This window comes from Giraffa tippelskirchi, chromosome 3 (genome assembly GCF_054371585.1).
Source record: "Giraffa tippelskirchi isolate mGirTip1 chromosome 3, T2T-mGirTip1v1.2.pri, whole genome shotgun sequence".
In the NCBI taxonomy this organism is placed as follows: domain Eukaryota; kingdom Metazoa; phylum Chordata; class Mammalia; order Artiodactyla; family Giraffidae; genus Giraffa; species Giraffa tippelskirchi.
This window is the reverse complement of record NC_137277.1, coordinates 83991454-84017562: the sequence shown is the minus strand read 5'-3', so window position 1 is coordinate 84017562 and position 26109 is coordinate 83991454. Positions and strand designations below refer to the sequence as shown.

Here is a 26109-nt window from a genome sequence, read left to right as displayed (position 1 = left end):
CTCCCAGCCCACCTGAGCAAGGAGTAGCTCACACCAGACATCTCCATGCTCCAGATCATGGCCTCATTTCCTGGGACACTTCTCACTCCAGCACAAAACTTCCTTCTGTGTGGTCTGAGCTATTCCCAGAATGACTGACAATGAAAGTATCCACCCCATCAAGGGAAAACCCAGTCTCCTCACAAAGGCTTCCTATAATTACCCAATAATTACAAGTATGTTTTTCAAATTCTGGGCTGTTTTACCTAATATAAGAATATGTTTGGAACATCAAAAGCTGACTTGAACTTGGGTTGTGTGATAATCTAAGTCCAGTTCCTTTGCAGTCTCTCATCAAGAAATCAAAATTCTTGGAATCCAGTTTATCCATGGTTCATTTTGTTACAACATGTTTTGGTGATGTGTTGTTCAGAATAGAAGGCTTATTCATATTTTTGATACATTTTTACTATTTTAAATGTTTTTTTGTCTCATGTAATACATTAGATTTTGACTGTTCCTCCACCCCCAATTTTATTAGTATGCATTTTCCTACCATATCTTTTTTTTCCATCTCTTCATTTTCAACCTTCTCTCTTTTTGCTTTATATGCATCTCTTGTACATAAATGTTGGGGGCTGGTTGCTCTTTCACCTAACTTTCTGTTTATTATGTTATGTAGTATTGTTTTGTTGCCTTTTCACTCAATTTCACAATTTCTGCTGAATTAACATTTTCTGCATTAATGTATGGTGGCTCTACAATTTCCTTTAAATTTAATTACTTTACCACCAGGTGTTGACTCATCTGCGTGGCCATCATGGCTCGCCTCCACGTGGACATCATAGCCCAAGGAAAGAGAACAAGGTCAGGGCATGACCCAGCAATTGCATAGGTGATTTCCATTCGTTCAATGAACCAGGAACATCCTCCCCGTAGCAAGGGACGCTGGGAAAACGCAGTGGGGCGGCTGTTGAATGCTTGTCTCGCAGATCCATTTCCACCCTTCTAAATTCTGGGTTTTGATGCTAGAATTGGGACTCTGCAAGCTGCGTTTCTTCTGTGTCAGCTGACTTTGTGATAAATTCCACGAAGAGAATGCGGTGGAGGTAGGAGAAGCTGGAAGATAGGAGAAGGGGAGAGGGGAGTACTTCTTCTTTGTTTGCTGGCTGCTGTTTTCATGTCATGCCGGGAATGGTTGTGCACCCCAGCAGCACCAATTGGTTTCAGTCTCCAACTTCTTTTGCCTCTCCCAGAACCAGACCTGAGAAGTCTGAATCACACCTCTGGGAGACCCTTTCTCTGAACCTTTAGGTTCTACAACTTTAATTTCTTCTCTTTGTTCCCAAAGCCCTAGGAGTTGTAGCTTCTTCCTGAAGTTATTTACTCCTGTTTTACCGCCACATTCTTCAGTCTTCCAACATCTGTTTGTTTTTGTTTTTAATTTATTTTTGGCTGCACTGGGTCTTTGTTGCTGTGATTAAGCTTTATTTAGTTGCAGTGAGTGGGGCTACTCGTTGTGGTGTGCAGGCTTCTCATTGAGGTGGTTTCTCTTGTTGGGGTGCGTGGGCTGTAGGGCACACAGGCTTCAGTAGTTGCGATGCATGGGCTCATTAGTTGTAGCACACAGACTTAGTTGCTCAGCGCCATGTGGGATCCTCCCAGACCAGGGACCTTGTCCCCTGCATTGGCAGGTGGATCCCTAACCACTGGACTAACGAGGAAGTCCCCTAACAGCTCTTAAACTAATTTCTTATATTAAATTCTTATTATTTAATTAGTATGGTTTCAGCTTTCCTGAATGGACCCTGCCCAACACATTTATCTGTAGCTGGTTGGCCAAATGGCACTAAAGATTCCAGTGCTATTTAGGATGGGGAAAATGGATATTGAGAACAACTAGCTTCAAAAGAGACCAAGAATTCTAGTACAATTTCATTCTGTTGGGGGCATAACCCCACCATATCTTTCAAGATTTGTTGAAACCATGTTAAGCTTTTGTTCCAGATGATTAATTTTTTATGCCTATAACATTTAAAGACTTTCTTAAACAGTTCTACTTAAATTCACAATAATTATTTGGACTTAACACATTTTATTAGTTTATTTTCATAACTCTTTGGTATAACAGATCTTATTTTATAAATTATTCTTTTTCCTCCACTGGGTTTTTTTTTTTTTTTTAGAAAAAAATGAAATGTGTGTATGTTGTATACATTCTGGATTCCTGGATGTTGAAAATGTGTCTTGTTGTGAATGGGTGCACATGTCAGTAGTGTCATGTAATATTGACTTAAGATTATTTACGGAAAAAAAACAGAGAAGTAGCACAAGGCATCAGTGCCCTGAGCTCCCATTACTCCACAGAAGGGTGATCTTGGTGTGACCTACGTGGACTGCATGCATATGGAATGGTTGCCAGGAAAGGAGGCCCCCAAAGTACTTTATATATTTATAGGGAAGATGGAGGAACACTTAGTGGATATAACAGTGGGGTTTCCTGGTTCAGGAGGCTAATAAAGAGCCTCCAGAGCTCAGCCTTTGGTTTTAACCTGTTCTTCTACTGGGCTCATTTAAACTTGCTAAATGGGCTTCTTGTTAAGCTACTGAGAGAGGTGAGAAAATGAACCTCCAGCGCCTTTGGATGTATAGTTGTTGTTCGGTTGCTAAGTCATTTCTGACTCTTTGCGACCCCGTGGACTTCAGCACACCAGGCTCCTCTGTCCTCCACTATCTCTTGGAATTTGCTCAAATTCATGTCTACTGAGTCGGTGATGGTATCTAACTATCTCATCCTCTGCCACCCTCTTTTCCTTTTGCCTTCATTCTTTCCCAGCATCAGAGTCTTTTTCAAAGAGTCAGCTCTTCACAGTAGATGGCCGAAGTATTGGAGCTTAAGCTTCAGTATCAGTCCTTCCAATGAATATTCAGGGTTGATTTTCTTTAGGATTGACTGGTTTGATCTCCTTGCAGTCCAAGGAACTCTGAAGAGTCTTCTCCAGCATCACAGTTCAAAAGCATCAATTCTTCGGTGCTCAGCCTTCTTTATGGTCCAACTCTCACATCTGTACATGACTACTAGAAAAATCACAGCTTTGACTATATGGATCTTTGTGGGCAAAGTGATGTCTTTGCTTTTTAATACACTGTGTAGTTTGTCATAGCTTTAGTTTCATGGCTGTAGTCACCATCTGCAGTGATTTTGGAGCCCAAGAAGATAAAATCTGTCACTGCCTTCAGTTTTTCCCCTTTTATTTGCATGAAGTGATGGGACTGGATTCCATGAGCTTAGTTTTATTAAGTTGAGTTCCAAGCCAACTTTTTCACTGTCCTCTTTCACCCTCATCAAGAGGCTCTTGGATGTTTATCTCCTCAGTAATGTTGATACTGATACATATAAAAGATAATTTGTCTGGGTGTGCAATTCTAGGGTCAGAACACTGTAAGAAAATTACTCTTAGATATTAGTGTGGCTTTCTTGTATCCTTGAGAACTGTATGAGATCAAGCTGAACCCTGACTTCACATTTTGTACATTTTCAGAGAGGTACCCAAGATATCTTCAGATTCCCAGGGGATTTATGTAGCATAGTGGTTAAAAGAAAAAAAAAAAAAAAAAAACAGGTTCATGACCTAAATTGCCTGTGTTTAAATTCTGACTCTGTTGCTTGGGTAACCATATGACCTGGGTTTCTTAGACTTTCATTTCCTCATCTGTAAAATAGGAAAATAACACATCATCTGTGCTGACCAAATCTTTCTAGTCCCCTTGTGGTGGGTTAAGCTGTGTGACTAATTGTTGGTTGTGAGTAGAAATGACATTTGTGATCCATGGAATTGTTGATTTGAGATTTTCAAGAGTCCCCTCCCTCCAACTTTGGCATGGTGATAAGCAATGTTTAAGATGGTTACAATTGTCCAGTTTGCACACATAAATGAAAGGGAATAAAGAGAATCTTGGAATTTGAGGCCTTGTAGGTAGGCTTGCCCATAACATTTCTGAGGTCTGAGGCCAGAGCACAAAGGTGTATATTCAGTTGTCTAGATATGTGAAAGTTATAAACAGAGATAAAATATTAAATAAAATATGTTCCACCTTCCTGCCTTAACAAATATAGCTCCATAATGAAAAAATAAAAACTAGTTTAAATCTATTTTTTATGACTGAGAGTCAACAAAATGTCACAGATAATTATTGCACATATTTTAGGTAGTCTTTGTTGGGTCAATAACATTACAAGAGGAAGAAAATTAAATAAAATTTATGACATTTGATATTCTTTTATGAAATCACTAATTATAGATATAGTAAGATTTTACATTCCTTCTGTTCTTTTGACAGTAGTGATATAAAGAGTTAAAAGCAAAGTAATTATTCAAAGTATAAAAATTTAAATAGAATTTTATCAAAATGTAAATTATATAGATGCAAAGTCAAAATCAAAAATTAAAATTATTTTATTTTCAAAAACATTTTCTCCCATGAACAACAAAATTTTCAATCTATGAAAAGGTAAAATAAAATTGTAATATATGGATATTAAACTTATAAATAAAATTAATAAGCATAAATAACTTTAATATTTTAAGATGTTAATCTTATTGTTATTTTATAATTTTTATTGCAATTTTAGTGTTCAGTGTCTATCTAGTTGCCAATATAAAGGAAACTGGCATCACTTTATGCATGCATCTAGACCTGATATTTACAAATTTAAGAGTAACATGAATTATTAATATTGCACAATGTTTCTCTGGCACTATGTACATCTTTTGACAATACTACAGATTGGAACAGGAAAAGAAAATGAGCATTTGACATTACTGGGAAGTAGTACTTTGTGCATGAATCTATTGCATTCATGTTCAGAGAAGAGATTTGACAAGTTAGTCTTTTTTCTTTCACTTCCATAACTTGAATCTTCCATCCACTACAAATTAGTGTTCATCTCTGACATCAGCAGTGACAGCCCACGAAGGTGCATGTCACTCTGATGTAGTTACTTTGTTTTGATGATACATGAAAGAGAGGTAAAGAAGTGTATTCATGGGGCCTGAATGGTGTAAGTTGTGAGAGCAGCTGTTGGTGCTGTGCCAGGGCTGACTGTCAGATCTTGAGTGACACAGAGACTCGCTGAAGTATGGAGCTGAGGGCAGTAGTCCCTCTTGTCTAGGTCTGAGGGGACTAGAGTGGCAGATTTGAGAAGCTACCTACTCCTAAACTCCAAAGAATAAGACACCTGAAGAAAAAGTTTGAATATCAAAGGCCAATCAGTAATAAACCCAGCAACAAAGGATTGGTCTTCTCACTCAAGTCTCATGGCATCAAACTGCCAGTAATTAGAGAGGGAGAGAGGCCCGGGAGTGAAACGTTAATGTAGTAAAGTGATGTTTTTGGAAAGCTAAGAATTGGAATGAAAGTTGGGTGTGCCTACTGGCTCATGACACTAACTTGAAACAAAGAGATCGTAAGCCAGTTGAGATTTTGAGAAAGTTATATTGCAGAAGAATCTCTGAACCTAGACTGAAAAACTTTTAACAGGTTGACACAATCTCTGGCCTCAAAACTTGCAGAGGCAGGAAGTAGGCTGTGAAATCAACAACACCCCCCCATGATGTGGCCAAAGAGGATACAGAACATGGAAGAACCTCTGGAAAGGTGATCCAGGGGCCACAGAGAAAAGGGAAACTCCACCAACAAGTGGCATCAGGTCTCATCCAGGAAATTCTCCAACTGCCAGCAAATGCCTGTCCCATCAGATTCTATAGTTGCTGCAGACCAGTGATTGCAGTGTGTCCTCCGGCAGTCCTTTTTCTGGAGGGAAGTATCTGTAGTAGTTATCCTCTCCTGAATTTGCAGTGGTTTAGTAAGAGTACTGAGGGGTCTGAGGGAAGATAACATGTCCATTAGTTCATGTGTTGTGAGTTCACACAGAGCCAAATGCAGATCTCAGAGAGGGGTGTGCTGCATCAGCCCTGGATTTTGAACTGGATGTCGTAACTTGATGGGACTTTTGGTTTTCCTTCCTTTGGAAGATGAGAGTATGTTCAGTATGGGAAGAAGAGTAGGCTCAATATTTGATAGCCGGAGAAGGGGGGAAATGCAATCAAGATTCAAGCAGGAAGGCAGGATTCAGATTTTAGCAATCACCTTAGCCTCTTCTCAGTGTCCTTGCATATCATTTTTTCTTTGGATCTTTGCAACAACCCAGTGAGGGAGCTGGAGAAAGACCTTCAAGTACGGGGAGCATCACTGACGAAGGGTCCCAGCTGCCGACTCTGAAATCCATAGCCACGTTTGCTCTATGGCCACACTGCCCTCTTCCCACCAGCTGCTTCTAACCAAAGACTGGATGTGGCTGGGACACTGGGACCCCTCTGATAGTGAACTTTGGCTCAAGGACATCCCCAATCCCATGGTGACCCTTCTTTAGCCTCCTCTCTACATTCCCTCCTTCTTTGTTTTACGAGGGGTCAGCTTTATCAGGCTTCTTCACCTTTTCTCTCACAGGCATTTCCCCAAATAGGACACTTGCTTGTTTGAAAAAAAAAATAGGTAGCCAAAGCAAAGGAGTAGATTGCTGTAGAGATCACCATCTTCCATTGAAAATTGTGCTCTTCTCTATAGTGTAGAGATATTGCTGGAAAGACATATAATCAGTTCTTCTGCCAGGGATTAGTTTTATTGGTGTCATGCTTTCCTGGCTCTGGCTTTATAATGGGAGCCCAGGGTCGTCTCTCATTGCCAAGGACACCTAACTTCAAATCCAACTCTGCTGTGGGTGTCCTCTTTATTTATGGCACTCCTCTTGCTTTATAGCTCAGCTGTATATTGAAATATTTCAAATATTATATATAGCATTTTTATGTTTGGAGAAGGTAGGGTTACATTCCACATTATCTCTGTCTGCCATCCTTAAGTTCTCCCAAAACGGCAAACATCCAAAAAGAAAATGCAAAATTCCAAAAAACAAAATGTTAAATCATTGGGAAAACAGAAACATTTATTTTCTTTTAAAATATGTTTATTTCATCTTATCCTATGCATCTCTTTACATAGTTGTAATTAGCATGTAAATCATGATTTAATATTTTCACAATATTTATTAGGTTCCATACAATATTTTTGTAGTGAATTTCTTAGTGGCTTCTGCTTGCTAGTCATTAAGTAGAACATAAATATACCAGTTTACAGTTAGATACATTTTAAAAAAATTTATTTAAGTATATTCTTTTTTAATTTTAATTGGAGGATAATTGCTTTACAATATTGTGTTGGTTTCTGCCATGTATCAACATGAATCAGCCACAGGTATATGTATGTCCCCTCTCTCTTCAATTTCCCACCCCATCCCACCCCTCTAGGTCATCACTGGGCACCGAATTTGAGCTGTCTGCACCATACAGTAAATTTCCACTGGCTATCTAATTTTACATATGGTAATGTGTATTTTCAATGCTACTCTCTCAATTCATGCCACTCTCTCCTTCACCCCCACGTCTGATCTTAAGATCAGGAAAAAAAAAGCTTTTTAAAAAACTCCTAACTATTGACTTTCTATCTAAATATAATTTTCCTAATAGACTTTCCATTTGGGAAGATACAACATTTGTTCTTTTAGTTTCAAAAAGAGGTTCTGGTATACATTGAAGATGCATTGCTTAAATTGGGTCCATTTTGCTTTGTCTTGAAGGAGTATGACCTAGTACTATATCAACATCTTTTCTCTGTCCAAAAGAGTATTTCATACAAATGTAGGACATAAGATCTCAGAAGCGTATGGAATATATCAAAAGCTGGTCAGCAGTGGCATTTTAGGGTATAAAATCACTGGCTACTTGTTTCAAATTTACTGCTCTTGTTGTAACTATTTGCCTATATTTAAGATTTTGAATACCCTCAAAAGAAGCAACATATAGGAATTGGGATTTGATCATGGTGTTTTAAAAAACAGGTTTTACCTCTCAGGTAAAACATTCAGAAAACTAAGATCATGGCATCACTCCATGGCAACAGATGGGGAAACAATGGAAACAGTGAGAGACTTTATTTTCTTGGGCTCCAGAATCACTGTAGATGGTGACTGCAGCCATGAAATTAAAAGGCGCTTGCTCTTTGGAAGAAAAGCTATGACTGACCTAGACAGCATATTAAAAAGCAGAGACATTACTTTGCCAACAAAGGTCCATCTAGTCAAAGCTATGGTTTTTCCAGTAGTCATGTACGGATGTGAGAGTTGGACCATAAAGAAAGCTGAGCACCAAAGAATTGATGCTTTTGTACCGTAGTGTTGGAGAAGACTCTTGAGAGTCCCTTGGACTGCAAGGAGATACAGCCAGTCAATCCTAAAGGAAATCAGTCCTGAATATTCATTGGAAGGACTAATGCTGAAGCTGAAACTCCAATACTTTGGCCACCTGATGTGAACTGACTCACAGGAAAAGACCCTGATGCTGGGAAAGATTGAAGGTGGGAGGAGAAGGGGACGACAGAGGATGAGATGGTTTGGTGGCATCACCGACTTGATGGACACGAGTTTGAGTAAGCTCCGGAGGTGGTGATGGACAGGGAAGCCTGGGGTGCTGCAGTCCATGAGGTTGCAGAGTCAGACATGACTGAGAAACTGAACTGAACCTCTGAAGTGGCTCACTGGTAAAGAGTCCGCCTGCCAGTGCGGGAGATGCAGGTTCAATCCCTGGGTCGGGAGGATCCTCTGGAGAAGGAAGTGGTAACTAACTCCAGTATTCTTGCCTGAAAAATTCCATGAACAGAGGAGCCTGGCAGGCTGCCGTCCATCGGTCACAAAAGGTTGGATGCGACTAAACACACCCGGATGTGTGATGTTATGTGAAAAACTGGCAATGTGCTACTCTGAAAAATTCAGTGTAATTTTAGTAAAATTATTTACTGTAATATTTTATTTTTAAATTATATTTTAAATTATGAAACATTTATAGAAAATTAGACAAGAGAAGTGAAACTGTCATCAGCTTTATAAAGTGTTATCAAGTTGCTCTTTGAAGTCATGGTACCAATATATGCTTCCACCTTGTTCTAATGTTCTCACATGCTCCCCCAATACCTGGTCACATCTGATTTATTTTTCTAATCTGATGAGAAATTTTTGTATCATTGTTTTTTCATATTAATTTGTGATTTATATAATTTATTTAAAGAGTATATTATTTATACATTTTTCTTAGTAGTAGACCTAGGATTTACAACATTTATCTTAATCATACTGTATCTTTAAATGGTATCATATACTTCACATACAGTATAAGAATTTTACAACAGTATTACTTCAATCTCTCCTTCCATCTTTTGTGCTACTGTGGTCATATATATAACTTTTGCATATGCTATAACAATACATTGCTATTATTTTTACTTTAGACAGTTAATGATTCACTTTGCTTTACACCTGAAATTAATACATTGTAAATGTGATTAGACATTAGAAAAAATGCGATTAGACATAAAAACTCTTTTATATTTACTTTCATTTTAACCATTTCTAGAAATTTTCCTTTTTGTCAATCTAAGTTTCTGTCTGTTAACACTGCTTGAAAGACTTTCTTCTGACATTTCTTGCAGTGCAATTCTGAAGTTAATAAATTCTTTCAGTATTTGCTTGTCTAACAAATCCTTATTTGTCTTTCATCTTTGAAAAGTATTTTCACTGAATATAGAAATCTAGATTCATCAGTCTTCTCCAGCCATTTTAAGGAGACACAAAGGAGACTTGCTTATTTGGATAAGAAATCTGTGGTGAAACTTACCATTTTCTTCTGTATGTAATTTTTCAATTGAATAGGCTTTATTATTTATTTTTTCTGTTGAGTTGTGGGAGTTCTTTATATAGGATGGACATTAATCCCATATCAGATATATGACTTTCAAACATTTCCCCCCATTTGCTTTGTTGCTTTTTCATTTTGTTGATTTCTTTTGCTGTACAGAACCTTTTTAGTCTGATGTAGTCCTACTTATTTATCTTTGCTTTGTTGCCTTTTGGTATCAAATCCAAAGAATTGTTTCCAATACCAACTTCATGGTGTTTACCTCCAGTTTTCGAGTTTTATGGTTTCAGGGCTTTAATCAACTTTGAGTTAATCTCTGTGTATGGTATAAGATGGTGGTCCAGCTTCATTCTTTTGCATATGGCTGTCCAGTTTTTCAACACTGTTTATTGAAGAGATTGTTCTTTCTCCATTTTATGTTTTTACCAAAAAAAATTTATTGGCATATGGTTGATTTACAATGTTGTGTTAGTTTCAGGTGTACAGCAAAGTGAATCAGTTATGCATATGCATATAGCCATTCTTTTTAGATTCTTTTCCCATATAGGTTATTACAGAATATTGAGTAGAGTTTCCTGTGCTATACAATAGGTCCTGATTAGTTATGTATTTTGTATATAGTATGCATTTTTCACTGATCTCCTAATACAGCCCCCTCCTCCCTTTCCCCTCTGGTGACCATGTTTGTTTTTTGCATCTGTGACTCTATGTTTTGTAAATAAGCTCATTTGTACCATTTTTAAGATTCCATATATATAAGCAATACCATGTGATATTTGATTTCCTCTGTCTTACTTCACTTAGTATGATAACCTCTAGGTCCATCCATGTTGCTGCAAATGGCATTATTTCATTCTTTTTTATGGCTAAAATCCATTGTGTATATCACATCTTCTTTATCTATTTCTCTGTTGATGGACATTTAGATTTCATCCATGTCTTAGCTATTGTAAATAGTGTTACAATAAATATTGGGGTGTGTGTATCTTTTTGAGTTAAGGTTTTCTCCATATGCACAGGAGTAGGATTGCTGCTGCTGCTGCTGCTAAGTCGCTTCAGTCTTGTCTGACTCTGTGCGACACCATAGCCGGCAGCCCACCAGGCTCCCCCATCCCTGGGAGTCTCCAGGCAAGAACACTGGAGTGGGTTGCCATTTCCTTCTCCAATGCATAAAAGTGAAAATGAAGTCGCTCAGTCTTGTCCGACTCTTAACGACCCCATGGGCTGCAGCCTACTAGGCTCCTCTGTCCATGGGATTTTCCAGGCAAGAGTACTAGAGTGGGTTGCCATTGCCTTCTCTGATCATATTTATTTTTTTAAGGAGGACTGTCCATTATTGTTCTCCATAATGGTTGTACCAATTTACATTCCCACCAATAGTGTAGGAGAGTTCCCCTTTCTCCACATCGTCTTCAGCATTTATTGTTTGTAGAGTTTTTGATGATGGCCATTCTGGTGGTGCTATTGGTGAAGAACTTGCCTGCCAATGCAGGAAACGCAAGAGACGCAGGTTCAATCCCTGGATCAGGAAGATCCCTGGAGGAGGAAATGGCAACTCACTCCAGTATTCTTGCCTGGAGAATCCCATGGGCAGAGGAACCTCACAGGCTACAGTCCATAGGGGTCGCACAGAGTCAGACATTACTGAAGCCACTTAGCATGCACACATTCTGACCAGTGTGAGGTGATACCTTATTGTATTGGTGATGCTGAGCATCTTTACATGTGCCTGTTGGCCATCTGTATGTCTTTTTTGGAGAAATGTGTATTTAGATCTTTTGCCTATTTTGTTGTTGTTGCTGTTATTGAGCTGCATGAGCTGTTTGTATATTTTGGAGATTAACCTCTTATCGGTCACTTTGTTTGCAAATATTTTCTCCCATTCTGTGGTTTGTCTTTTCATTTTGTTTATGGTTTCCTTTGCTGTGCAAAAGCTATTACATTTAACTAGGTCCCAAATGTTTCATTTTTTTTAGGAGGTGGATTAAAAAAGATATTGCTAGAATAAATGTCAAAGAGTGGTCTGTCTATATTATCCAGCCTTATATTTAGGTCTTTAATCCATTTTGAGATTAGGATTAGGTCTTTAATCCATTTTGACACAGCCATTTGTGTATGGTGTTAAGAGTTCTAATTTCATTCTTTTACATGTAGCTGTCCGGTTTTCCTAGCACCACTTATTGAAGAGACTATCCTTTCTCTGTTGTATAGTCTTGCCTCCTTTGACATAGATTAGTTGACCATAGGTGCATGGTTTTGTCTCTGGACTTTCCTGTTCTGTTGATCTCTGTTTTTGTGCCAAGACCATACAGTAATCTGTCCATTGGTGTAAGTGAGGTGTTAAAGTCCTCTACTAGTACTGTGCTACTTTCGATTTCTCCTTTTATGGCTGTTAGTGTTTGCCTTATATACTAAGGTGCTCCTATGTTGAGTGCATGTGTATTTAACCCAAGGCCCAAGGTAAGAGAAACCCAAGTAAGACGGTAAGTGTTGCAAGAGGGCATCAGAGGGCAGACACAGTGAAACTAGAATTACAGAAAACTAGCTAATCTGATCACATGGACCACAGCCTTGTCTATCTCAATGAAACTAAGCCATGCCATGTGGGGCCACCCAAGACGGATGGGTCATGGTGGAGAGGTCTGACAGATTGTGGTCCACTGGAGAAGGGCATGGCAAACCACTTCAGTATTCTTGCCTTGAGAACCCCATGAACAGTATGAAAAGGCAAAAAGATAAGACACTGAAAGATGAACTCCCCCGGTCAGTAGGTGCCCAATATACTAATGGAGATCAGTGGAGAAATAACTCCAGAAAGAATGCTGGGATGGAGCCAAAGCAAAAACGATACCCAACTGTGGATGTGACTGGTGATAGACGCAAAGTCCGATGCTGTAAAGAGCAACATTGCATAGGAACCTGGAATGTTAGGTCCATGAATCAAGGCAAATTGGAAGTGGTCAAACAGGAGATGGCAAGAGTCAACGTCGACATTCTAGGAATCAGCGAACTATGATGGACTGGAATGGGTGAATTTAACTCAGATGACCATTATATCTACTACTGTGGGCAAGAATCCCTTAGAAGAAATGGAGTAGCCATCATGGTCAACAGAAGAGTTCGAAATGCAGTACTTGGATGCAATCTCAAAAACGATAGAATGATCTCTGTTCGTTTCCAAGGCAAACCATTCAATATCACGGTAATCAAAGCCTATGCCCCAACCAGTAATGCCGAAGAAGCTGAAGTTGAACAATTCTATGAAGACCTACAAGACCTTTTAGAACTAACACCCAAAAAAGATGTCCTTTTCATTATAGGGGACTGGAATGCAAAAGTAGGAAGTCAAGAAACACCTGGCGTAACAGGCAAGTTTGGCCTTGGAGTACAGAATGAAGCAGGGCAAAGGCTAATAGAGTTTTGCCACGAGAACGCACTGGTAATAGCAAACACCCTATTCCAACAACACAAGAGAAGACTCTACACGTGGACATCACCAGATGGTCAACACCGAAATCAGATTGATTATATTCTTTGCAGCCAAAGATGGAGAAGCTCTATACAGTCAGCAAAAACAAGACCGGGAGCAGACTGTGGCTCGGATCATGAACTGCTTATTGCCAAATTCAGACTTAAATTGAAGAAAGTAGGGAAAACCACTGGACCATTCAGGTATGACCTAGATCAAATCCCTTATGAGTATACAGTGGAAGTGACAAATAGATTTAAGGGACTAGGCCTGATAGACAGAGTGCCTGATGAACTATGGACAGAGGTTTGTGACATTGTACAGGAGATAGGGATCAAGAAAATCCCCATGGAAAAGAAATGCAAAAAAGCAAAATGGCTGTCTGAGGAGGCCTTACAGATAGCTTGGAAGAGAAGAGAAGCGAAAAGCAAAGGAGAAAAGGGAAGATATTCCCATCTGAATGCAGAGTTCCAAAGAATAGCAAGGAGAGATAAGAAAGCCTTCCTCAGCGATCAGTGCAAAGAAATAGAGGAAAACAACAGATTGGGAAAGACTAGTGATCTCTTCAAGAAAATTAGAGATACCAAAGGAACATTTCATGCAAAGATAGGCTCGATAAAGGACAGAAATGGTATGGACCTAACAGAAGCAGAAGATATTAAGAACAGGTGGCAAGAATACACCGAAGAACTGTACAAAAAAGATCTTCACGACCCAGATAGTCACGATGGTGTGATCACTCACCTAGAGCCAGACATCCTGGAATGTGAAGTCAAATGGGCCTTAGAAAGCATCACTACGAACAAAGCTAGTGGAGGTGATGGAATTCCAGTTGAGCTATTTCAGATCCTCAAAGGTGATGCTGTGAAAGTGCTGCACTCGATATGCCAGCAAATTTGGAAAACTCAGCAGTGGCCACAGGACTGGAAGAGGTCAGTTTTCGTTCCAATCCCAAAGAAAGGCAATGCCAAAGAATGCTCAAACTACCACACAATTGCACTCATCTCACATGCTAGTAAAGTAATGCTCAAAATTCTCCAAGCCAGGCTTCAGCAATACGTGAACCGTGAACTTCCAGATGTTCAAGCTGGTTTTAGAAAAGGCAGAGGAACCAGAGATCAAATTGCCAATATCCGCTGGATCATCGAAAAAGCAAGAGAGTTCCAGAAAAACATCTATTTCTGCTTTATTGACTATGCCAAAGCCTTTGACTGTGGGGATCACAATAAACTGTGGAAAATTCTGAAAGAGATGGGAATACCAGACCATCTGACCTGTCTCTTGAGAAACCTGTATGCAGGTCAGGAAGCAACAGTTAGAACTGGACATGGAACAACAGACTGGTTCCAAATAGGAAAAGGAGTCCGTCAAGGCTGTATATTGTCACCCTGCTTATTTAACTTATATACAGAGTACATCATGAGAAACGCTGGGCTGGAAGAAACACAAGCTGGAATCAAGATTGCCGGGAGAAATATCAATAACCTCAGATATGCAGATGACACCACCCTTATGGCAGAAAGTGAAGAAGAACTAAAGAGCCTCTTGATGAAGGTGAAGGAGGAGAGTGAAAAAGTTGGCTTAAAGCTCAACGTTCCTAAAACTAAGATCATGGCATCTGGTCCCATCAATTCATGGGAAATAGATGGGGAAACAGTGGAAACAGTGTCAGACTTTATTTTTTTGGGCTCCAAAATCACAGCAGATGGTGATGGCAGCCATGAAATTAAAAGATGCTTACTCCTTGGAAGGAAGGTTATGGCCAACCTAGATAGCATATTTAAAAGCAGAGACATTACTTTGCCAACAAAAGTACGTCTAGTCAAGGCTATGGTTTTTCCAGTAGTCATGTATGGATGTGAGAGTTGGACGGTGAAGAAAGCTGAGCGCCGAAGAATTGATGCTTTTGAACTGTGGTGTTGGAGAAGACTCTTGAGAGTCCCTTGGACTGCAAGGAGATCCAATCAATCCATCCTAAAAGAGATCAATCCTGTGTGTTCATTGGAAGGTCTGATGTTGAAGCTGAAACTCCCAATACTTTGGGCACCTCATGCGAAGGGTTGACTCATTGGAAAAGACCCTAATTCTGGGTAGGATTGGGGGCAGGAGGAGAAGGGGACGACAGAGGATGAGATGGTTGGATGGCATCACCGACTCGTTGGACATGGGTTTGGGTAGACTCCGGGAGTTGGTGATGAACAGAGAGGCCTGGCGTGCTGCAATTCATGGGGTCGCAAAGAGTCGGACACGACTGAGCGACTGAACTGAACTGATACCGTCTTTTTGTACTGATCCCTTGTTGATTCTATAGTGCCCTTCCTTGTCTCTTATATCAGTCTTTATTTTAAAGTCTATTTTTGTCTGATTTGTGTTGCTACTCCAGCTTTCTTTGGATTTCCATTTGTATGGAATACCTTTTTTCATTCCTTTTCAGTCTGTATGTGTCCCTAGATCTGAAGTGGTTCGGTCCCTTGTGGACAGTATATATACATGTCTTGTTTTTGTATCCATTAGCTAGTCTGTGTCTTTTGCTTGGAGCATTTAATCTACTTACATCTATTAACAAACATATGATATGTACGTTCCTATTACCATTTTGTTTTGGATTTGTTTTTTGCAGGTGTTTTTTTCTTCCTCCCCTCTTTTTGTTCTTTTGTGATTTGATTATCTTTTAGTGTTGTGTTTAGGTTGCTTTTTCTTTTTTGTGTGTTATCTAATGTAGTTTTTTGGTTTGCAGTTCCCATAAAGTTTTTTCTTAAATGGGGTGTAGTTGTGTTGGTTTCTGCTGTCCAACACAGTGAATCAACTGTATGTATACATATATGCCCTCCCTCTTGGACCTCTCTCCCAGCCCACTTCATCCCACCCATCTAAGTCACCACAGAGCATCAAGCTGAACCTCCTGTCCTACATAGCAGGTTCCCACCAGCCATCTATTTTACATATAGTAGTGTATATGGGAGAAGGCAATGGTGACCCACTCCAGTACTCTTAACTGGAAAATTCCATGGACGGAGGAGCCTGGTAGGCTGCAGTCCATGGGGTCACGAAGAGTTGGACACGACTGAGCGACTTCACTTTCACTTTCCACTTTCATGCACTGGAGAAGGAAATGGCAACCCACTCCAGTATTCCTGCCTGGAGAATCCCAGGGATGGAGGAGCCTGGTGGGCTGCCGTCTATGGGGTTGCACAGAGTCGGACACCACTGAAACGACTTAGCAGCAGCAACAGCAGTGTATATATGCTGATCCCAATCTCCCAAATCATCCCATGCTTACATCGTGCCCCTGCCCCCACCATGTCCACCCATCTGTTTCTATGCCTGCATCTCTGTACCATTTTACTCGATTCCACATATATGTGTTAATAAGGGATATTTATTTTTCTCTTTCTGACTTACTTTGTATGACAGACTCTAGGTCCATTCATGTCTCTACAAATGACCCAATTTTGTTCTTTTTTATGAATGCGTAATGTTCCATTTTATGTATGTACCACAACTTCTTTATCCATTCATCTGTTGGTGGACATTTAAGTGGCTTCCATGTTCTAGCTCTTGTAAATAGTGCTGCAGTGAACACTAGGGTGAATGTGTCTTTTCAAAGTATGGTTTTTTTCAGGGTATATGCCCAGTAGGGGGATTGCTGGGTGATATGGTAGTTCTATTTTTAGTTTTTTTTTAAAGGAACCTCCAAAGTGTTCTCCAGCAACAGTGCAAGAGGGTTCCCTTTTCTCCACATCCTGTCCAGCATTTATTGTTTGTAGATTTTTTGATGGCCATTATGACCAGTATGAAGTGATACCTCATTTTGTTTTGATATGCATTTCTCTAATAATTAGTGATGTTGAGCCTCTTTTCATGTGTCTCTTGGCTATCTCTATGTCTTCTTTGGAGAAATGTCATTTAGGTCTTCCACCCATTTTTTGACTTTTTTATTTAAAATACTGAATTGCATGAGCTATTTGATATTCAGTCTGTCTGAAGGTTAAGATGCTGGTCTCTTAATTTCAAATGCAATTCCCATTTCTGGTGTTTGTACTCTCCTCTCCTAGTCTTTGGTTTTTTTATTATTTTTGTGTATGGATGATTTCCTACTCTTACTGTATGTTTTTCTTTACTGATGACCTTCCCCATTTGTGATTTTATTTCTAGTTGTGGCCTTCCCTTTCTCCCACTCTCCTAGAGAAATTCCTTTAGCTGGTTTGGTAGTGCTGAATTCTCTTAGCTTTTGCTTGTCTGTAAAGCTTTTGATTTCTCTGTTGAATCTGAATGAGAGCCTACCTAGGTAGTATTCTTGGTTGTAGGTTTTCCCCTTACAGCACTCTAAATGTATCATGCCACTCTCTTCTTGCCTGCAGAGTTTCTGCTGAAAAATCAGCTGATAATCCTATAGGGACTTCCTTGTATGTTGTTGCTTTTCCATTTTTTCCTCTGTATTTAATTTTTGTCTGATTAGTGTCTTGTAAAAAACAACTATTTTATTGTATATTGGAGTATGTGTGCATGCGTGTGTGCTCAGTCGCTGCGGTCAGTGACCCTATGGACTGTGGCCAACTAGGCTCCTTTGTCCATGATATTCTCCAGGCAAGAATACTGGAGTGGGCTGCCATGCCCTCCTCCAAGGACCTTCTCGACCCAGGGACTGAACCCATGTCTCCTGCATTGCAGACAGATTCTTTACTGCTGAGCCGCTGGGGGAGCCCATATTGGAGTACAGCTGATTAATAATGTTGTGATAGTTTCAGGTGCAGAGCAGAGGGACTTAGTCATACATATACATGTGTCCCTTCTGTCCCAAACTCCCCTCCCATCCAGTCAGCCACATAACATTGTGTAGTTTCCTGTGCTAATCAGTAGGTCCTTGTTGGTTATCCATTTAAAATATAGCAGTGTGTACATGTCCATCCCAAACTCCCTAACTATCCCCACCCCAACCCTTTCCCCCTGGTAACCTTAAGTTTGTAAGTTCTTTAAGTCAGTGAGTCTGTTTCTATTTGTAAATAAGTTCATTTGTATCATTTCTTTTTAGATTCTGTGTATAAGGGCTATCACACAGTGTTTCACATCTGTCTTGCTTCACTTAGTATGATAATCTCTAGGTCCATCCACGTTACTGCAAATGGCATTAGAAAATTAAAGCGTTTATCATTCAGTTGTGTCCGACTCTTTGCGACCATGGACTATGTATATGTAGCCCACCAGGCTCGTCTGTCCATGGAATTCTCCAGGCAAGAAAAGCAAAGACATTACTTTGCCAACAAAGGTCCGTATAGTCAAGGCTATGGTTTTTCCAGTGGTCATGTATGGATGTGAGAGTTGGACTATAAGGAAAGCTAAGCACCGAAGAGTTGATGCTTTTGAACTGTGGTGTTGGAGAAGACTCAAGAGTCCCTTGGACTGCAAGGAGATCCATCCAGTCCATCCTAAAGGAGATCAGTCCTGGGTGTTCATTGGAAGGACTGATGTTGAAGCTGAAACTCCAATACTTTGGCCACCTGATGCGAAGAGCTGACTCATTGGAAAAGACCCTGATGCTGGGAAAGATTGAAGGTGGGAGAAGGGGATGACAGAGGATGAGATGGCTGGATGGCATCATTGACTCGATGGACATGGGTTTGGGTGGACTCCGGGAGCTGGTGATGGACAGGGAGGCCTGGCATGCTGTGGTTCATGGGGTCGCAAAGAGCTGACTCATTGGAAAAGACCCTGATGCTGGACAAGATTGAAGGCAGAAGGAGAAGGGGATGACAGAGGATGAGATGGTTGGATGGTATCACCGACTCGATGGACATGAGTTTGAGTCGGACACAATGAAAATGACAAAAGAAGTAGATATTTTCAAAATCATCATCTAATATTACCTTGTCATAAATAATCTCTAGTCCATAAAAAAGAATTTCCAGTTTTGATCTTCAGTCATGAAAAATATCTGAAGATCTTTGTTTGCAATATGTTAATTTAGACTTTGATATGATAGTTCATAATTTAGCAGATTACCTCAATGTTGGAAGCTACCTCAAAATCCATTAGCTGAGCTGAACAGATTAAGATGTAATGCTAAAAATTTAGCAACTGGGGAAAGTCAATAATTATCTGTTGAATAAGTTTTAAATACTCTAATTATGCTGATAGCTGTATTACCTAACTCACTTTATTTTTCACTGATATTATTAGACCCTATTAACAGAATTTTAACAAGCACATCTCCTAAAAATAGAGAAATTTAGCTATTGTTTAATTACATGGAAGATTTAAAAAAGTATTGGTGAGGAAAAAAAATAAAATTATTAATACTGTATTGTGCAAAAAGGGTTTCTTTTTGAGGATAATGGTAGTGACAGATTTTTGCATTTTCTGAAGCATCACATAATGCATTTCTTTCCTTCCAGTTATGAGAAACTCAGACAACTCTATCATCTTAAATTCTGTTAAGTAAACTTCATTTAAATACTTTTTGTGTCAGGTTATGGAAAACAGCATGTCTTAATTTACATGCTTTTAAAAAATCATTAAAGCAAAAATAATTTTAAAAAGAGCTCTTTTGAGGGAACAGTCTCTTTTGTCTACTTTCATAGAAAGCAAAACCTACTGTAAAATTAATAAAGTAAAACTACCTTTATTTGACTTGATAGTTAAAAATGGAATTCATAATCATAAGTACTTTCCCAAATAACTGAGGTAATGCATGATAAAACCATGGTTCTAGCTCAATGAATTATTTCTTAAATGTAAAATCTAATGCAAAATGAAGCAAGAGAAGCACCGTGACCATGACAATGGTGTGCTAATGCCATCCTCTTCTCATAGTCATTGGAAAAATCTGCATGTCCATTTGAGGAAAAAAGATACAACTTACTGTCCCACTGTTGAATAACAGAACTCTTATAGTCTGAGTGCTATGACATTTTTGAAAATTTTACAATATTTGGTGCCTTAGACTGCTACAACAGAATAAAACTATTAATATTTTCTTTTATTGTAGGTTCCAATGTCACATGGCCTTGGTTATTTCAGAACTAATGTTTAGTTCTGGAAACATTTCCATTAATTATACTTCTTCTATGGCAATGTATAATTGGCAACTCACCATTTACTTAAATGGTAGAACTATTTATTGCTCCAGAAAAATCCTTATTCTACTTTTTGTAAGTTTTTTTCTCCCACACAGAAGGATCTTAATACTTTGCTTCAGTGAAAACCCAACTCTCAGTCTAATTTTAGATGGCTAGAAAGACCTTCACTTAAAAAAGTATGAGAATCACAGAAAAAATGTACTTATTGAAAGTTGAAAGAAGTGATTTTTCATAATTATATCAGACATAAAATGGTATAACTTTAATTGCTTCAGAAGTTAAGTATTATCTTGTGGTCAAGGTAATCTAGAAACATCAGATTAAAATTTTCTTCTAATTGGTTTGATAACTGTGTTCTTTAGGTATTTAGTGTATACATGTCTCTGTGTGTGTGTACATGTATATAGTTTTATAAAATGAAGTCCCAGCAGTAAACAGGATTCTCTCATAATTACATTGTCACAAATAAATTATTATTGTCAAACATCAAACTATAGTTTCAGAGATGGAGAATAAGCAAAACTACACTTAAACTCTTGTCTGTGGAATTTACTTATCTTTCCTGTCCTCTGAAATAAGTCAAAGCAAATGTGTAGTTTCTCAGTGTATCATTAGTCAAACTTTGTTACAGGAGCACATCAGTTTGTCTTCATGAGGTCTTTGATATCATGTAATTTAGATTAAGCACATTTATGAAATGTATACCTTAAAATTAAAAAATAACCACGTTTCCTTGTATCTTTTCAGATTGGCTCTGAGAGAGAAGACTGAAACATCACTCCAGTGGTCTCCAGCACAACTGGTATGTCTGTTTCTTCACTTAGCACTTATGGCTTCTATTGTAACATAGTAAGATGATGTACTGATACTTACTGTGTTGTGTTTCCCCAAAACCCCTCTTCCCACTTAGAATGTAAGCTTCCCCAAAGCAGAGGTTTTTGTGTTTTGGCTATTAGTGTATACCAAGTGCCTAGAAGAAAAGCGGACACCTTGGAGAAGGCAATGGCAACCCACTCCAGTACTCTTGCCTGGAAAATCCCATGGATGGAGGAGCCTGGTAGGCTGCAGTCCATGGGGTCGCTAAGAGTCATACATGACTGAGCGACTTCAGTTTCACTTTTCACTTTCATGCATTGAAGGAAATGGCAACCCACTCCAGTGTTCTTGCCTGGAGAATCCCAGGGACAGGGGAGCCTGGTGGGCTGCAGTCTATGGGGTCACACAGAGTCAGACACGACTGAAGCGATTTAGCAGCAGCAGCAGTAGTGCTCACAGTGTGGTAGGAGACGAGGTCAGGGATATAATGCGATGCAGTTGAGGGGAAAGATCTTGTAGGCCCCTGTAAGGGCTCCAGCTCTGAATGTAACGTGGAGCAGCTCTAGAATTTGGAGCAGAGAAGTGCCGTAACCTGATACGTGTTTGGAAAGCTTCTGTGGCACTCCTGTATTGAGGATGAGCTGTAGCAGACAGGGTGAAAGAAAGGAGGTGGGTATAAGGTATACAGTACTCTGGGTGAGGAAGGATGAGGGCACACATCAGGGTGATAGCACTGGACATGATGAGTGGCTGAATTCTGTATTATTTTGAAGGTAAAGTACAGAATTTCCTGATGTGTTGGATGTGGGTGGTGAGAAGAGAGGAATCAACAATGAGAACAAGGCTGTTCTGACTTCAGCAGCTGGAAGGATGGTGTGGTAATCAATTGATTTATGAAACATTATGGGAGCAGTGTGTTTGAAGGTAGGGTAAGGGAAGATTATACAGTTCAGAGTGAAAGATAGAGTTGTTCTGGCAGGCAGTTACCAAGGTAAACCAAAGGCTGGTGCATCTGTGTGTAGTAGCTCCGTGTGTGGGTAAGGGAATATTCTGGGCTGGAGACATAAATTAAAGGTTCATTTTGTATGGATAGGGCTTAAAGTGAATGCAAAGAAGAAAGAGGCCTCAGTGACCTTGCAGCTGAAAGGTCTTTGAGAAGAAATTAATTTTATCACAGGAAACATAATATTAGGTTCTTCTCAGGTAATAAACATTCTGAAGGAGAAAAACATCAAGTAATCTTACTTTAGGAAAGACAGGTAAGAACAAGCAAATTATGAACATAATTTAAAGATAGAATTTATTCTTTGATGGTTTACTCATGCAAACTGCACATAAAAGAAAATAGTACAGTTTGTGTAACATTGCAAATATAAGGACTCAAAATGCTAGGTACAGAAGTAGTGTGACATCCTGAAAGTCAAAATGGAATTTGTGTTTATACAACTAATAATGATTTTTATTTGCTGAGTACAGACTGATTTACAATGAGTTTTGCTAACCTTGGTAATAAGCTCATTAACCGTTTACGTGACTTCTTACATCTATGTAGTTTTATTTTACAGTTGCAAGAATTCCTGTTACCAAAGAACTTTAACTTGCATAAATAATAAAATTTAAGAAAAATGCACTGACTGACCTAGGAGAGTGAAAAACAGAGGCTTTTTCTAACCCATCTAAACTACAATAAAAAACAGCCTTCTTGCAGAATTCATATTTTGTGCCTTTGAGATCAACTCCTTAGCATAACTATGGCAAAGTCATGATTAGAAATTGAGTACCTGAAAATTATAAAATCAGTTAAAAAAAAACTTTAGAAGTAGAATTATCAACCAAAAATGCTCTCATTTTTTATAAGCCAAACAATAAAATTCCTATTATCTTCATACTTAAAAGTCCTGAAATGTCATTTGTATAATCTGAATGTTTCCCAGTTTGGAACTTAGGCAAGGTGGGATATTTCCTTGAATTGTCAAGGATATTCCATACAGGTTTTTAAAATGTCAGTCTCATTAGGAGATGGCACTGAGACTTTAGCAAATAGTGTAGCATGGATGCAGAACAAACTACACAACTTATTATAAATGTGTTACAGATATTTACATAATGGAATCCTGCTTGAATGCCAGAAGTTGCTACTGGGGAGGACTCATAACTATTTTACAAAGTTTTCTTACACACATCTACTACTTTATTTTTAACAATTTTGTCTATTTTAAAATATTGTACTGTATTTTGAACATAACTGCAGAATAAAAATAGATAATGGCACATTAGAAAACTCAGTATCCCACAGATGATTGGATAATGAGAAAAGTGTACCTACAATCATCTCATCAGAAACAAACTACATCATGGAATGTTAGTTATCCAAGCCTGCACAGTAATGACATCTCAAATTGCAATCATCTATTGGCCAGCATCACACCGAAGGCATCATTAAACATTCAAGCAAAGATTGCTGGCATAAACTATTGAAAGACACACACATACACACATACTCACACTCTCTCACTCACTCTTGTTTCCCACATTATAATTACATTGTTCTAAAGATAGATACTGATTTTTTCCCACGAGAAACGTTATCAAAATTTGCTACTAAAAGATGACAGTGCTTCCACAAGAATAAGTACAAGTTAGCTTGCAAGTACAAGACAATGGGGGTAAACAGTCTTAAATTTTCTAAGTAGTATCTTTTAGGCTTTTCTGGCAACCATACCTTACTTGATTATGCATAAACTTCTCAGTTTGAAACCTGAAATCTGCAAAAAATAAACAAAACCAAAAATCTAATATCAAAAAATTATTAGGTATCCGATAACCCTGTATTGTACTTTATATAATTTCATATTTTGTTAGCCTCAAAACATAGGATTTAAAATACTGAACTTAAGACTTGAAAAACAGTCATTATTGAAATGATAAAGGATTCCAATATTCATGCTTACTTAAAATCTTAAAGAAAATGCACTATTACTGATCTTCATTAAGATTAAGCGTGTGCATAAAAGCACTGTATGTCTTTTACCACATTTCACTCACTTAAAAAGTGTTCGGTAATGTTCTTCCTTTTGCATAATGTGCAAAATAAAAGGCAAAAAGATTAAAAGCAAATTTCTTTCTTTTGCTAGTGCTTTATGACCTTGTTAACATTACAAAGTCAATAGGGACTATGCAGAACTTTGGTATAAAGGATATAACAAAACTACCATCATAGTTGAGGGTTAAGAGGTGGTCAAAAGAAATGGAAGTAGGAAGAGAGATTCAGTAACACCCCCATTTATTAAAACACCCCCAAATTAAAAGTGAAATAAACCACAATGAATTATAATACAATTTACACATTGAGCACAGAAAAATTAATAAATCTAACAATATTTATAAAAAAAGCAAAATCAGTCTTTTTCCAGAGACTAAAAACTGTTGTTCAGTCTGATCATCAACTGCTGCTACACCAACTTTAGAGTCAAATTTAATTTCAAGTAAAAAAAAAAAAAATTTACAACCACAGATTTCGCATAAATGGAAACTGGTCTTTCCTTGATTTCCCTTTGAAGTCACTAATGAGTATCTAAAGCTGCTGCACTGCAGGTTTTTAATCAACTTCCTGAGGGCTGTGACTGGGAGGAAGGAGCCATGACAATCTGCGAAAGCACAGGCTCTGTACTCTGGTCCGCCATCTGGGTGAGGACTGAAGTGGCTACAGCTTCTGCCTTGGAAGTTGAACTGACTCCATTGGATGTGCTGACAGAACTATGTTGTATAGCTTCGGTATGTGGACTACTCGGCACTGACAAATCTTCTGAACTATCATCTTTATCAGCAGCTGAGTGGAAAAAAGAAAACTACTCAGTTTCTTAGAATAGTTGCAAAAATTTATCAGGCTGAGTCAATGTACAGAATAAAAAGTTAGATGGAATTTTACAGAATCAGTTTAGAGAAGTTGGTATGACAGTAACTGAGTAACTGAAAGGTGGCCATAAGTCATGAAGTAGGCAATTTTGCCTGCAACAAGCCAAATGAAGGCACAGGCATGCACATGAAAACACCTCAATGCCCAGTAAAACAGAGCTGAAGAATTATTTGTTAAATAGTGTTAAGAAAGAAAATTAAGTAGGAATTTGAGAGATAAGTCTTTTATAGATAAAATGAAATACCCAGCAACACATTTGACATGTAGGCCAATAGACTGGTTTTGTTATTCTTATTAAAAGGTTAGAAAATGTACAACCATATACATAATCAAAATGAATTCTAACATACAAATTATGTCTTCAAATAATTCCCTCTGCAGAACTATATTTATTCTGACTGACTTTCTATCTACTGCAGCAATGGATGATTATAACACCTGATTCTAATGATCTATACACATGTGAATAAGCAATATTTAGAATCTAAATGCCACCAGCTGTTATAGTTGCATGAATTGAGATTCAAATAAAAATCCATATAAAACTGGAGATAGGGCATTCTAAATATTTATGAAAAATAAATCTACCAATTTTTTGGCTTGAACAACAGATCTACATCTTATTTTAACAGAAGAGAATCCAATAATTCCATTTGTATGACACCCACAAATAGTTACAGTGAATGCAAGTTATGAGACAACTGATAGCATCAACACCTGTCAACTCAGCTTCCCAACTGAAAGACTGCAATTAACACTTGTGCTTCCTGTAGGTTCCACTCTTCACCAAAGGTAATCACCATTCTATATATATTCCTTTTATCATTCCCTTGTTTTTTCTTTGAAGTTTTACCAGATAGGTATAAAATCTCTAAACAGTATCATTCAGCTTTATTTTTGAACAGTTAGAAACAGTGTTATACAGGATGTGTTCTTTTGCACTTTGCATTTGGTATTAAAATAATTTTTATTTAGTGTTCAGAAATGACAATAAGCTGGGTTTCTATGAAATCTGAGAATACATACTGGCCTGCTTGCTGATGGCCAGGT

At 38.4% G+C, this 26109-nt stretch overlaps 1 protein-coding gene and 1 long non-coding RNA gene across 20 annotated transcripts in view; one reads left to right on the top strand and one right to left on the bottom strand.

Annotated features, from left to right (window-relative positions):
• The first annotated feature begins 900 nt into the window (after positions 1-900).
• LOC145543559 (uncharacterized) lies at positions 901-24247 on the top strand. Its single transcript, XR_014080866.1, has 3 exons — positions 901-1088; positions 21075-21129; positions 21917-24247. It is a non-coding gene; the product is annotated as an uncharacterized LOC145543559 (long non-coding RNA).
• The window catches only part of ATF2 (activating transcription factor 2), an 84597-nt gene continuing 80908 nt past the window's right edge, over positions 22421-26109 (bottom strand). For all 19 annotated transcript variants that reach the window (XR_014080862.1, XR_014080861.1, XR_014080864.1 and 16 more), the window contains one exon: positions 22421-24972. Coding sequence is in view for 15 of the 19 variants with exons in the window: in XM_081585383.1 (XP_081441509.1) it covers positions 24746-24972 (227 nt within the window). In the remaining 4 variants the exon portion in view is untranslated. The remainder of the gene's footprint in view (positions 24973-26109) is intronic.